This window comes from Brachycentrus maculatus, unplaced genomic scaffold (genome assembly GCF_059751285.1).
Source record: "Brachycentrus maculatus isolate JH-2025_06_01 unplaced genomic scaffold, ASM5975128v1 h1tg000026l, whole genome shotgun sequence".
In the NCBI taxonomy this organism is placed as follows: domain Eukaryota; kingdom Metazoa; phylum Arthropoda; class Insecta; order Trichoptera; family Brachycentridae; genus Brachycentrus; species Brachycentrus maculatus.
Window position 1 is genome coordinate 1,930,156 of NW_028280780.1, and position 14,196 is coordinate 1,944,351.

The following is a 14,196-nucleotide window of genomic DNA, read 5'->3' on the forward strand; positions in this document are numbered from 1 at the left end:
TATATATATATATATATATATATATATATATAAATATATGTATATATATATATATATATATATATATATATATATTTATATATATATATATATTATATATATATATATATATATATATATATATATATATATATATATATATATATATATATATATAAATATATATATATATATATATATATATATATATATATATATATATATATATATATATATATATATATATATATATATATATATATATATATATATATATATATATAATATATATATATATATATATATATATATATATATTTATATATATATATATATATATATATATATATATATATATATATATATATATATATATATATATATATATATATATATATATATATATATATATATATATATATATATATATATATATACATATATATATACATATATATATATATATATATATATATATATATATATATATATATATATATATATATATATATATATATATATATATATATATATATTTATATATATATATATATATATATATATATATATATTTAGAAAAATATTTTTTTACAAAAAAAAACAATAGAATGTAAGAACATTTTTCATGTTTTATGTTGAAATTAAGAATCAAAATTGATATGTTACTTATTCTGAAATCTATTGCATATATAACTAGGATAAATGGAATAAAATATTGTGTTTTAGTGGTATTTGAATACTAAATTTTAATATGAATGAATAAGTCTTAATAAGTTTGTGTTTTAATCTATATATTTAAATAAAATCTTACCTGCATAATAATTTTAGTATACATAATATGGAACAGAAGCCAATTTATGTTATTGCCTATTGTAAGTGCTTTAAAAATAAAGTCTAGGCATTAAATGTAATGTATTATTTTTCTTTAAAAAATTACATAAATCTATAAAACCATGTAATGTGTATTTGGATATTTGTATTGAATGTTATTTCGGTATCCATATATTTATTTTGCCATATACTTATTAAAAAATGCTTCAATTTGATCAAAAGTATTTAAAATTTAAAATTGACATGGTAAATGTTATTTTTAAATCTCTTGTGACACTGGTTTTGATGCATTCTGGATCATTTTCATATAACAGTGCGGATTGCATTTAAACACATGTCTCAATAAATTTTATGAAAAAATGGTACAGTCAAACCTAGACATAAGACAGCCCAAAGGACTGGGTCATTTTTCTCCTTCATTTATATGCTTTTTTCACGTAGGGGTAAAATGTCAGAACTTTAATCCGGTCTCTTTAGTCAAGTTTGACTGCATATAACAAGGAAAATTTAAATTGATATAGGATAAACATTACTACAAAATGACTGCTGAATCAATTAATGAAATGTTCTTATAGCATAAAAATCATTTATGTGCTTATAACTTTTATCGCTAGGTTTTGCTTTTGGGCTCACATAGTATAAAAGTATAATAAATATTTGGGAAAACGCTGGACGCCTCAGATTTGGCTCCCAGAGAGGTTCTATTCATGTCATATTATTCTGACCTGGTATCTGATGCATAGGACTGATCACCTGGCGTCATGTAATAATGATTAAGTTAACACCGCATTATTCTGATGCAGTCCCTTTGGGTTATAATTATTTACCTTTAATCATAATTTTTTTTTGGTATGTTTTCATTTTTTTTTTTATTGGCAAAGCACCCAAAATTGAGTGATACATAATGTGTTCAAAAGCAATGTTATTTAATAATATCTAATGAAATTGCTTATAAAATTGTATTATGGAATAATAATTATATAAGAGAAAATAGTTTTAAAATAATATAATTTAAATCGATACGTAAAGGCAAACAAATATATTTTGCCAAGTATAAAATGGCTACATGACAAATAAAAATCCCATTAAAAATAATATGGTAAACAATTTAAACCGTTGTTAAATTATTTACCAGTATCCCCTGTAACAGTTCTCTGGCGATGTGTTTTGTAGACTATGAGAAAGCATTTGATAGTCCGCACAGGCAAGCTTACGGGGTACCTGCAAAATTAGAGGAGCTAATTAAGTCCCTTCACCTCAATAGTGAATGCCGTATGAGAGTTGACGATGTTGTCACGGATTGGTTTGGGGTCTCACCCGGAGTCAGACAAGGCTGCGTCCTTGCGCCATTTCTATTTATCATCCTCATGGATTTCATTCTTCGAAAGACATTAACATCTGACCGAGGTAAAACCATCTCTCCCTCCCGGAAATTCTGCGACCTAGAGAACGCAGATAATAAGGCGTAGGATGCAGCAAATCTTGGTTACAACTGTCATCAAGAAAAGGCGATTCAGTTGGCTTGGCCATGTACTCCGCATGCCTCCTGAGAGCCTTAATCAAGCTTGCCTCTTTTACAAGGCATCAGGTTCGCGCCGCCCAGGACGACCACTGATGACAATTCGTTGGCAGTTCTCGTCAGAACTTCGGGACGCGGATCTGACTTGGGAGGATGCAAGGGAGCTGGCAGCGGACAGAAAAGCCTGGAGACAGTTTATGGACTCCATATGCTCCACCTAAGGAGCGGATAGGATTTAATATATCCCTTGTAATATAATGATATTAAATATTATGTTTCTGAAATTATTAAGTAGTAATTTCAATACACTTACTGTATAGAAATGAGAGGTTTGATAAAGCTGAAGGGCAGAATAGTACAAACATTAGTTAGAACAGGAGTTTCCTTTTCATACCCTGAATTGATTTACCACTGAAAAGAGATTAAAATAAAAGAAGGATTTATAAAAAGGTTTTTCTATATATTATATAATAAGCATGATTTATGGATATGTAAAATATAAACAACAGTATTTTTTATTTAATTGTTGAAAGAAGTATTACATTTGATTCAGGGGTTTAACTCCTAATATTTGGAGACCAGATTTCATAACTATTCTTGCAGCATGGAATAATAATAAACGTTGCTCTCCTAAGTCCTTATCTTGTCCTTTTACTTGGAGTGCCTTGATTGCTTTATTCACAAAACTGCTCACTCTAAACAAATACATCACTAAAATGTACGCTTCCATTTCATCTCTTGACCTTTCCAAAATATCATTGAACCTCGCCAATTCATTAACCAGCATCAAAGCTTCTGGTTCTTGGATAAACTCAGGCTTACAGATGGATGGTATTTGGACTCCGGCATTTTGTTCTATATTCCAAAGACGACAGTGAAGATATTGAAGTCTTATTCCAGTATCTCCAGTGCTTCGTAATGCATTCTCCCAAGAGAATTCATAATCATTGTGCCTATGCTGTTTCAAATCATTTATGATAACTGCTGTAGTTCCTAATGTATCTGTGATTTCTTCATCGTCCAAACTCGCTTTTGTGGCTGTAAATTAAATTAAATGATGGTGAGAGAAGCACACTTTTACATAGATTAGAAAGTTTAAACTAGCGGGAGTTTAAGTGAACATTATGGATCTAATTGAAATAGGGCGAAATCATTATAAAAATAATAAAGTTTACTTACTAAGTGAGTCGATTTGCTGTTGTTGCATTTTATCTCTCGCTTCATTTAATATGTCCTTAAGAAAAACAATGTTTCCCTTTCTCGTACTCATCCCTTTAACGCGACCAAATTTAACATGCCTGCATGAATTTTTGAAAGGAACATTCATTTGGTCTATGATTGCAATCAGTGATCTGAAGTGGTCTGTTTGGGCATTATCAACAACATAGAGCATTTGGTCAAACGAATACCGCTGAAATCTATCAAGCACAGCAGCTATATCCCGAGTTAAGTACAATGTGGATCCATCACTTTTGAGTACAGTTACTTTCCTACCAATCACAGATGCAAACTTTTTACCAGTTTCATCAGTTTGGATAATCTTTCGGTTTTCTAAATCTGCTATAATTTCTTGTATTTGTTTGTAACTGTACATTGATTCCCAGTGATATTCATCAAAAGTAACACCCAATCTTTTATACATTCCTTTTAATTCATCAATAGTGTATTGTTTATACATTTGCCATTTAGTAATATCTTCAAGATGCCCGTTTTCCATTTGCGTAAATGCGTGTTTTGCTCTGTCACTAATGGCACTATCAGTTTCTGCAAATGTGTTTGCTTTGACATATGCGTTGTAAAGTAATTGGATTGGATTTTCTTTGATTTGTTCATCGGTGTAGTTGGACAGGTGTACGCCAACTTGCAATAATCCAAATTGAGTTCCCCAGTCACCCAAATAATTTATACCGACAACTTTTTCACCAAGGTATGTATTGATATTTCCAATGAAGTTACCAATAATAGTAGAGCGTAAATGTCCCACATGAAATGGTTTAGCAATATTTGGGGAGCTGTAATCGATGACAATTTTTTTTGGTTGTTTTGGCTCTTCTACTAGGGGATTTATCAAATCATTCAATGTACTTTGTACAAAGAAGTGATTGTCTATTTCAAAATCTACACCTCTGAAACCTTTGTTATGATTTTCATGAACAGTTTTGATTGAATCTAGGGATTTCAAATTAACCGAGTTAATGAACTCTTTAATTGATTTCAAATCCTTGAATGGCAAATGCACTTTAAATGATGCATTGTTTTTATTTGGTAATATCCGATAAGCTGATTTCATTCCAATGTTGTACTGATTTCCATTACCACAGAGATGAGACACCTGTTGGTGAAAATATAAAGTTATTTTACAACTACTTGACTACTTCAAGAATGTTTTGGTTATACTGAGATATCTAATATGCTACAAAAGACAAAAAAATATTGAAAAATGCTTGAAGTCAGTGTTTGGAATTGTTAGCTTTTCTTATTGAGGTCCTTGCATGAAAAAACATGTTTACATATTCATCAAACTATTTTTATTATTGATAGAGCTGGAAACACAGTGGTGATATCTTCGCAATGACTCAAAATAAAACAAGACTCATATAATTCAATCTCAAGGTGTCATTTAATTGGATATTATTTTGTACAGGCTTAGAAAAGATTACATATTCAATATGTTATTTATTCCATGGTAAAAATACTATCTGCATTACATTTTATTAACCTTATTTGGATCATCTACTAAGCTTAAAGAATGTATATATAATTAATAAACAATTTTAGACCCATCTATCGAATACGGCGCCCTATGCACCATTTGGGTGCGGAGGCTAAAATAATTGTTCTCAAAAAAAAAAAAAACAGTTCTTACCTACCGGTTTGCGGGATTGAATATGTACATGGTTAGATATATGAAACATCAAAACACATGAAAAATGTTTTTGGGGTTATGATCAATTTTGAGTGCCGGAATTGATAGCTCAATGATTTCCGATAAAAAATATTGTTACCTGTGTTATAATATGATTTTTTACTCTGGTTGACATTGTGCACAGTGATCATTCAAATTTTTGAATCATGTAATAGTTTTTATTACAAGAGTATATAACTGCGACACGCCCACTCTTAATTTTTTAATGATTGAAAAAATGTATTACGATTTAAAACAGAGGATACGGATAACAGGTGAAAAAGATGTATCGTGCAATTTATTCAAACTTCACAATATTTTTTCTAACAAGCAACTATCATTTCTAAAATAATACGGTCGCTCGCTTGAACTTTGACGTCACAGCTGCGCAAGACCGCCATCTTACATTTTAGTTCGGCAAGTTCAGCTCGGTCCGGCGCTAGTGTCACAGCTGACCTGTCATTGTCGAGTTTTCGCGAGTGGTGATTGTGCTGTGGGAAATATTGTGATAAAGGGGTCGCCGTACCCCGATTAGTGTAAATAGTGAATAGTGTATGTAAAGAATTAGTGTAAAAAATGGCTGGGCAGACTATAAACGACAGATTGTTAGCGGCGAGGCACAGCATAGCCGGCCAGGGGTTGGCTAAATCAGTATGCAAAGCCACCACGGAGGAAATGATAGGACCCAAAAAGAAACATTTAGATTGTAAGTAATGTTTTCGCAATATTAAATAATGTCTAGAATTCGCCTTGTTTATACCTTTCATTTTACAGTTTTCACGAAATGTATCGATCTATCCTTGACCTCATATAATTCGACTTAACTAGAAACAATGTCACTTTGCCATAAGTTCTTTCTCCGATTTCGGCTTTATACTATTTTAAAACTGAATCAAAGTTACGCTTAATTTACTCTTTACAAATAACATCTGGTGTTTTACCTTTTACTTTTTTTACTCTATTTCTACCAGAATAATAATATTCATGTCCTATGTTTCATTAATTATTGCTCAATTTAAGCCAAGAGACATTCCACACACACCTCAACATTTCCTATAAAATTTGTTGGTATTTCAGTCAATATTTGGGCACGAATGCAACGAAAAGCAGATCACAAACCAACCACTCCCTTTTGATAATCAATTTGAAAAAAATATGTGACAATAATAAATTATGAATGCTTCAGATAATCACGTGGATTTAATTGCAATCAAAATCTTACCGACCTATGCATATAACGTTCAAACGGAAAATCGTAAGATTTTCGTGAAAAATACAAACAACACATTTGCTTTTATTGAAGACTTAGATAACAAGAAAACAGTATTATAACTATGTATTCTCCATTCGTATTGCGCATATTATTTCACAAGCAAAAACTCTTTAAAATACAAATTTTGGTTGTCCTAATTTTACGTTTATACATATAACTAATCTGTCGTCTCCGAGGAAAGTGGTCCTCAATTGATTCGGCAGGTATATTCTAAAATAGTCGACGAAAATATTATTTTTATTATTGAAAGTACGTTGTTGTAATATTTTTATATGGTAAAATAAAAATGTCTTTAATCAGCGGTGGGCTGCCAATTTTTTAACAATGGCTTGCAGGCGAAGGGGGTGGGGGGAGGGCATGGTTTGGTTTTAACTATCCAAAATACATAATAATTAAAAATAAGAAAAAAATACTTAGTATGCACATCAAACGACAAAGTGACAAAATGACTTTTGTATGTTAGATTACTGATCAGAGAATAATGATTTCTCTTAATTTAACATGGGGCTCGCCGGCCCAAGTCAAATTTAACGAGGGGCTTGCGCGAGGCCCTCCGAGCCCCTTGCAGCCCAACCCTGGTCGTAATAAAACACCTAATAAGAACAATGTGACAATTTATATTTTAATGATCCTTCCTCTTTTATTACGATAATGTATTCATAGTGATATCTAACTATTGACGATTTGGTGTCCTTATATTTTCATTTCAACAATATTGCTGCATTTTTTTAGTTAACCGTCTGATGTTTGCAACACTAGTATTACGTGGTAGCATATGCTTTCAAAAAAATCACGAAAATACTAACCAAATTAATTTTTTTAATTTAGGCAATTTCATTTTCATTGAATTGTCTTGTTTTTAAATGATTATCATATTATAATATAATTTATCCAATACATTGATCGGAACCTACTTAAAAAATATATCATGTCCTAATTTAGTGTTTTAAAATATTTATCACATTATTTTTTACTTATCGGCTAATAAACTTCATAATTTAAATAATATTTTGATCGTACATAGTGATGTAAGTTTTAACCTACTTAAATATGAGGAGTGTCTGTTCGAAACGAGCTATATCCAAATAAAATATTTTAAGAGCCAGTACGAGTTCGGGTATCCAACCTCGAGTGCCCTAGACATTGCTGCTATTTTCATTTTTCTTCTGTATTTATTTTCCCATATGGTAGTAACATACACTCAGCTTCTGCACCCATTTTATCTGTATCCCATTTACATATCGTAGTCGTACAGGAGACTACCAAAACGTAAAATGTTCAGGAGGGCCATTAAGTCACTTTTGCTTGGCAAGAAAATAAACATCAATGCAGTTAGTCATTTCTAACAAGTCAATATATTATACCTCCAAGTTTAAAATCCTTTGGGATTTTTTCAGGGCAATATTAATCTAGTAAGATATCAAATAGTCAATGATCACGTTTTTGTAAAAAAATGCACTTGGTCACTTTCTCCTGTATGACTACGATATATTCAAACTCCCCTCAGGTGTAATGCCTCCCTTTTTAAATAAGAATGACTAAATTAACACCGCATCGGTCCAATACGGTGCCCTTTTCACCATTTGGGTATGGATAGGGGTCTCGAATTTAGTATTTTTACGAAAGTAAATTTGTCATAATTAAATGTACGTACAGTCAAATCGATTTTTTTTAAACTAATGAATGGCAGTACTAAGATAGTCCTTGTTCCATTCGATGATAACAGCCATGTAAGTAATTATTTATTTCATATGTTGACATCTCAACATAGATGAAGAGGAATATGTAAGTCCTGTTATAGGTTGGTTATGACGCTGGTCATAAGCCCTGTAAATACCCAGACTTCCATCTTCCTCTTCATCTAATGTAAAAATATAAAAATAACTCCCATATGGAGAAACCCAGATTCGTGAACAAAGATTTCGTCACACCCAAGAATGTTGTGAACTTATTTGATAAGTTGTTGTACAATATAGGTATGAGTACATTGACGAGTTTATTGTTATAAATCAATATAAATATTAAAAAAATAGATTATAGAAAGAAATTTTGATGAAAATTTGATAGAATTGATCGATAGGTTGACAATGATGATAAGATAGAATAATAAGAATTATAATGAGAAATTATAATTTGGTTATTTTTCAATTTATCCATTTTACCAAAATGTTAAAATAGCCTCTCTGACAGTTATTATAAAAAAAAGGACGTTACAAATATTCGAAGCATGTTTGTAGTACGGACCGCGAAATCGAAACACCGGCTAATTTCAGAACACCTTATGAAAAATGACTCACGATTGACTTCGCCGGTGTATTATTTTTCTTGATCAGTTTGCACCTTTTTCTGCGGTGGCTCTCGCGTCACCTCGACTGGCGGAAACTCGTTATACAGGTGCGGGGTAGCGAGCGGAACAGACGCGCTTATGCTCGTCGTCAGGTGCGAGAGGGAGACAGGTGAGCGGCTCTCCTGATCAAACACAGGATAACTGCAAACTGACTTGTTTTTTTTTCTTTTCTTGGAACAGTTTTTTTTTATTATTCTTAAAAAATGACGTGTTAAATGATTCATAGTATAATTATTGTTGACTTAATCATTCCAGCCGGGAATTTCTCATGCTTGTATTTTATATGCATACTCGTAACCCATTCGCTGTTTATGGGTGTATCTATACTATTTATATTTTATATTAGTACTTTGTTGAAATTTACTTAAAATATTATAATTAATTAACTCGTATACCGTAACACAGCCGAAATTTCGTAGAACTATTTATTATGTTAATTATTTAATAAAAAAATAATTTTCTAAATTTTGCCGAGCCATACGAAAATTAATTTAAGTATGTTAATTATGAAATTAATTAATGTTTTTTTTTTTAAATTTTATTTACCTAAAAAAGCTTTAATAAACGACATTTTATAAACGAGTACATTGTTTTCTTATTTTGAAAATTTTCTTTTTCAAATACCTTCGTCCATATTTACATTTTATTTATTTATATTTGGTGATATATTCTACCGTTAATGTTGTCTCTTCTTCTTCTTCTGTTTGTATGATGTCAGGTCCCCCTGACGTCGACTATCACATTAGAGTAATTGTCCTTGTCTTGGGCAGCTCTAAACAGCGCCTCGACGGTCCTGATCCCCGTTTTATCTCGTATATTCCGGAGTCAGGAGATCTGCCTTCTGCCCACACCTCGTCGACCCTCTATTTTGCCTTTTATGATTGCTGCAATAGTACTTATCTCCCCTAGCAATGTTGTCCCTAAATATTTCAAATTAAAATTAAATTTATTACAAACTTGGTAATTTTGTAGAAACCCTGTAACATGGTAAAGCATGAACGAATAAAATAATGCCCAGAAATTTCTACAACTCAAAACTCCTGGATGGGGTAGATTGTAAAAGAATTCTAAACTCGAGAACGTTCTATCAATAACAGAAAGCGCGATGATTTTTCCAACTTATTTTGTCGAATACTTAAAAAAAGCATTATTATTTATGTTCCGCAAATTTTCTCTTAAGATAACGATTTTATCGACTTTTTAATGACATAAGCCAATTAATATGAGAAATTCTATATTGTAAACATTTACACTGAAATTTACGCTCGAAAAAGTCATTATTTTTTTACGTTCTATGTCGAAATGAGATAATATGAAGGTATTAATTTCAATCATAAAATTATCATCATATATCGAAAAATTACGAGTTGACGTCATAAAAGTTATCGGAATAAATTGCATTGCTTAATAATAAATGCAGAACCGAAATTAAAATCTAACATTTGAAACAAGTGTGTATTTGAAGCATTTTGTTAACAGTCTGTTGCTAAATTCCAAGTAAATAAGTCACTGCATAATTTGTTTTTTTTTGTAGTTGTTTTGTTTTTGCTTTCAACCCTTATATTATCTGGTAATGAATTAGATGGGTAGCGAAGTATAAAACATGAAAATGAAATAAAGAAAATACACAAACATTACCATTACCAGAGAAATCCAATCATTTTTCCGATTCGCCTGGGAATTCTGTTGTATATTTCATGGTTTCCTTCCCAATAATTTCATTCCCCAGAGAAAACATGTGGTTAGTGAATTCTCTGATTAAAAATAATAGAATTGTAAACCAATGTTATATTTAAAAAAAAAACGCGCTCAAGGGCGCTTTACTTATATGATTTCTAAAAAAACGAGGCAAAAATATAAATGTACTTAAATACAATTATGCGTGGTAAATACAAAGTCATGTTTTTTTTAAGAGATAAATGTAGAAGCGCATGTCGCTCACTCCTTTCAAGAACGTCATAAATAAAAAATCGACGATTTTCAGTTGCGGATGTTTTCGGAATGCTCAGAAAATATACTATATCCTAGCAAAAGAGGGATATTTTTTTATTAATATTTACCCGCTACAGGGCAGAAAATGTTATTTTTGCATTTTGAAGAAAAGGTATTTTTTCATTGTTTTTTAAAATATACTAAATATTTTTCAAACGGAGAAAAATCATTCAGGTTTTACCTGAAAAGATCTGTTGCACAGTAAAAAGTTCAATAAGTGGCTTGATATTTATTTTTAATACATTGTATGATATTTTTAAACTTTAAAAACGTTCTCCTGAAAATTCAAGTTTTTTGATTTATGACGTTCTTGAAAGGAGTGAGCGATGTGTAATAGTAAATTGGGAAATTTTAGAACACGTCGATGATTTTGTATATTAAGAAGGTACATTTTTTAACTAACTAACCACCACGCCGCTTCCCGCAGGGGTAGGCAGAGAAAAAAGAACGCCACTCCACTCTATCTTTGTAAACATTCTTCGCCTCTTCCACGTTCATGCATCTCCTCATACATACCCGCCGATTATTTCGACTTCTAACCTGACCACTTTCAAGTATTTGGCATACCTGATCGTGACATGTTTTTCTCGTTCTTCCTCTGCTCCTATTCCCAATTACATTCGCCTCATAAATTTGTTTTACCGTTCTTTCCTCACTCATTCGTTCTACATGTCCAAACCATCTCAACACACCTTTCTTAATTTTATCAATAATGCTTATCTCAGCTTTGCATTCCTTCCTTATTTCACTATTCGAACATCTATCATACATCGTTTTGTCGCACATTCTTCGCGAGATCGCATTTCGACTGCATTTCGAGGTATGTTTTTTATCGATGGATGTATTCATAAAGATATAAAATGGAGAGTGAATGCTGGGAACCGAATAAATGGTGCATTGAAATCCGTTATGGCAAATAAAAACCAATCAGTGAAAGCTAAACTGGAAGTACACAACAGAGTCCTGGTTTCAACCCTAATGTATGGAAGTGATGCGTGGAGGTGGCAAAATAAGGATGAAAGTACACTAAATGCAGTCGAAATGCGTTTTATCGGACGAATGTGTGGCAAATTGACGTGAGATAGACGTTCGAATGGTGATATAAGAAGATAATACAAGACTGAGAACAGCATTTTCGATAAAATAAAGAAAGGTGGAAAAGAAAAAGAACGGCATAACAAACTTATGAGGCGAACGTAGTCGGAAATAGAAGCAGAGGAAGTTCGAGGAAAACTTTGCATGATCAAGTATTTCAAATACTTAATAGTGGTCAGGTCAGGAGTTGGAATAATCGACGGGTATGTATGAGGAGATGCATGAATGTGGAAGAGGCAAAGAGATTGGTATAGCGTTCTATTCTCTTTGCCTACTCCTACGGGGAAGCGGCATTACAGTTAGTTAATTAGTCAGTTAGTTTTATGCATAGGTTATTAATAATAGTACAATATATTGTTATGACGATTTGTTTTTTTCCGTGAGTTTTTTTTAAATTACCTAACGTCCAAGTGACTGAAATCTAGCTACGGCTTATGCAACACCGTTTATCATGTCCCTACTCAGGCTTCAAGTTTATAATTTCATAGCTTATGCCTACTCGTGAGTGGATTTATTCTTTACCATATGTTTAAAGTTACTATAATTTCATGTAATTCATGAGTGAAAATTCTAGGCAAAAACACTCGCTTTTTTTCGTGAGTACTATCGGGGAGTGAAGATATTAGCGGTCGATGCTGGCGCACGCGCACTTCCGCTCGCCCCCCTTCCCCATACCGCCCCTCTTTCATCCCCTTCGCTGCCTTGGCGGGGTCTAACATCCCTCCGCTGCGGTAGGTCGTACGAGGTCATGTATTTAAGGCTCTTAAGTAATACCCCTATTTTTATACATACCTACAAATTACAACTTACGACATTCGAACAACCATTTGCTAAAACAATACTTCCGTATTAATTTCACAATTTTTTTTTAAAGAGAAATATTTGTGTTTTTATTATTTTCACAAAAATTTCAACTTCATACTATTTCTGTGAGCCTAAGCGGCTCATTATTAGAAAAAGGTATCAAGTTGCGGTACAGGGTTTCGAACCGAGAAACTCTGATTTAAGAGTCCGCGACACTAACCACGGGACCACAACCCGACACAGTTGGGTTATCATTAATTTAATTAATTTCGCATTAATTTTATTCATTATTTTCTTAATTTTTCATATTAATTTCATTAATTTTTATTAATTCATTTTAATTTAATTTCATTAATCAACCTGATTCTGTTGGATTCACATTAATTTCATTAGTTCACATTAATTTCATTAATTTCCGGTAGCACAGACCAGAAAGAAAACTTTATTAAAAATTCCTAAAATGCATACCAAGTCGTACCAAAATTTATTTTTAAGCATATAGGGTATGCATTTCATTTTTGAATATCCGGATAATTGTACTGTACTCTAAAATTTGAATTATTTTATGTTTTTTGTAAGGAATGTGGGTATGTTGGTGACATGAGGGTACAACGACACATCCGCAATCGTGGGCATACCCGTAAAGTCTGGCAAGCGAATTCTAGATTTGTCTCCCCTAAAACCAGCCACTCACTTAGAGCTACCTAGCTATACTTATTTATAATAAACCATAGTCAAAGTACTAGTACGAGTTATAATTGATCATCTTTCACCACCGTAGTACATTTTTTTCAATTTTTTTAAAAGTATCTTTAAGCCGTAATTGGAAAAATTCCGTTGTTTACATGGATAGTCTTTTTGTATGGTATCTAATATACAGTTGATGCGCTACTGATACATGTATGGTATGTATGTGATAATGTACGTCATAATTAGTGGATATGAATCGAATGGCCCTGAGACCCATTATTAGGTCAACTTGTACATTCCCTATACATATAGGGTACATAATGTACATATTCAGGCATACATAAGTATTTTATACTATCGATTTTCTTCGATGACAACCATATCATTGCGCGCATTCACAATCGCCTTTAAAATTTGACCTTGTCTTGTTATGAAGACGAGCCCCCTTCATACTTCCCTCATTCGGTTTTTATTATTTTTTTAAGATGGGAATTGTATAATAAAATAATAACGTCATCATAATATATTATTACTTTAAAACCAATATTTTTAGCTTTTCCACTTTATTTTTATTTGACCAGCGACCGGGTTTCGTCGTTACCGACATCATCAGACCAGTCTGTAATAGTTCCCCTAAGTTGTTTGACTCGCATCCAATGTTCGAAATAGATGGAAGCTTTGTATTGTTTTGATTCGTGTTGGCTCATAGAATACGCTCGCATTTCTTGGAGGTAACATGCCAAAACATTCATTGAAGACGC

The 14,196-nt window shown here is 31.9% G+C and overlaps 2 protein-coding genes across 14 annotated transcripts in view; one reads left to right on the forward strand and one right to left on the reverse strand.

Moving 5' to 3' along the window:
• Nucleotides 1-1,910: 1,910 nt before the first annotated feature.
• On the reverse strand, nt 1,911-5,517 carry LOC148313031 (putative arginine--tRNA ligase, mitochondrial). Its single transcript, XM_088270010.1, has 5 exons — nt 5,335-5,517; nt 3,509-4,661; nt 2,872-3,367; nt 2,643-2,740; nt 1,911-2,031 (listed from the first exon to the last, which is right to left on the reverse strand). Exons 1-4 carry the CDS (start codon nt 5,368-5,370, stop codon nt 2,698-2,700), a joined length of 1,728 nt encoding a protein of 575 aa, XP_088126136.1. The 5' UTR covers nt 5,371-5,517; the 3' UTR covers nt 1,911-2,031; nt 2,643-2,697.
• A 128-nt stretch (nt 5,518-5,645) lies between these two features.
• lap (phosphatidylinositol-binding clathrin assembly protein lap) overlaps nt 5,646-14,196 on the forward strand; it is a 113,272-nt gene continuing 104,721 nt past the window's right edge. For all 13 annotated transcript variants that reach the window (XM_088269903.1, XM_088269944.1, XM_088269967.1 and 10 more), the window contains exon 1: nt 5,646-5,940. In XM_088269903.1, the coding sequence (XP_088126029.1) occupies nt 5,811-5,940 (130 nt within the window). In that variant the 5' untranslated portion in view covers nt 5,646-5,810. The remainder of the gene's footprint in view (nt 5,941-14,196) is intronic.

What these genes read in the sequence shown, in the direction of transcription:
- LOC148313031 (XM_088270010.1), bottom strand. Translation starts at nt 5,370, where the DNA reads ATGTCAACCAGAGTAAAAAATCATATTATAACACAG. An exon ending in ACAGCAAATCGACTCACTTA is followed by an intron (nt 3,368 to 3,508) that starts GTAAGTAAACTT and finishes TTTAATTTACAG; the next exon opens with CCACAAAAGCGAGTTTGGAC. An exon ending in GTTAAACCCCTGAATCAAAT is followed by an intron (nt 2,741 to 2,871) that starts GTAATACTTCTT and finishes ATCTCTTTTCAG; the next exon opens with TGGTAAATCAATTCAGGGTA.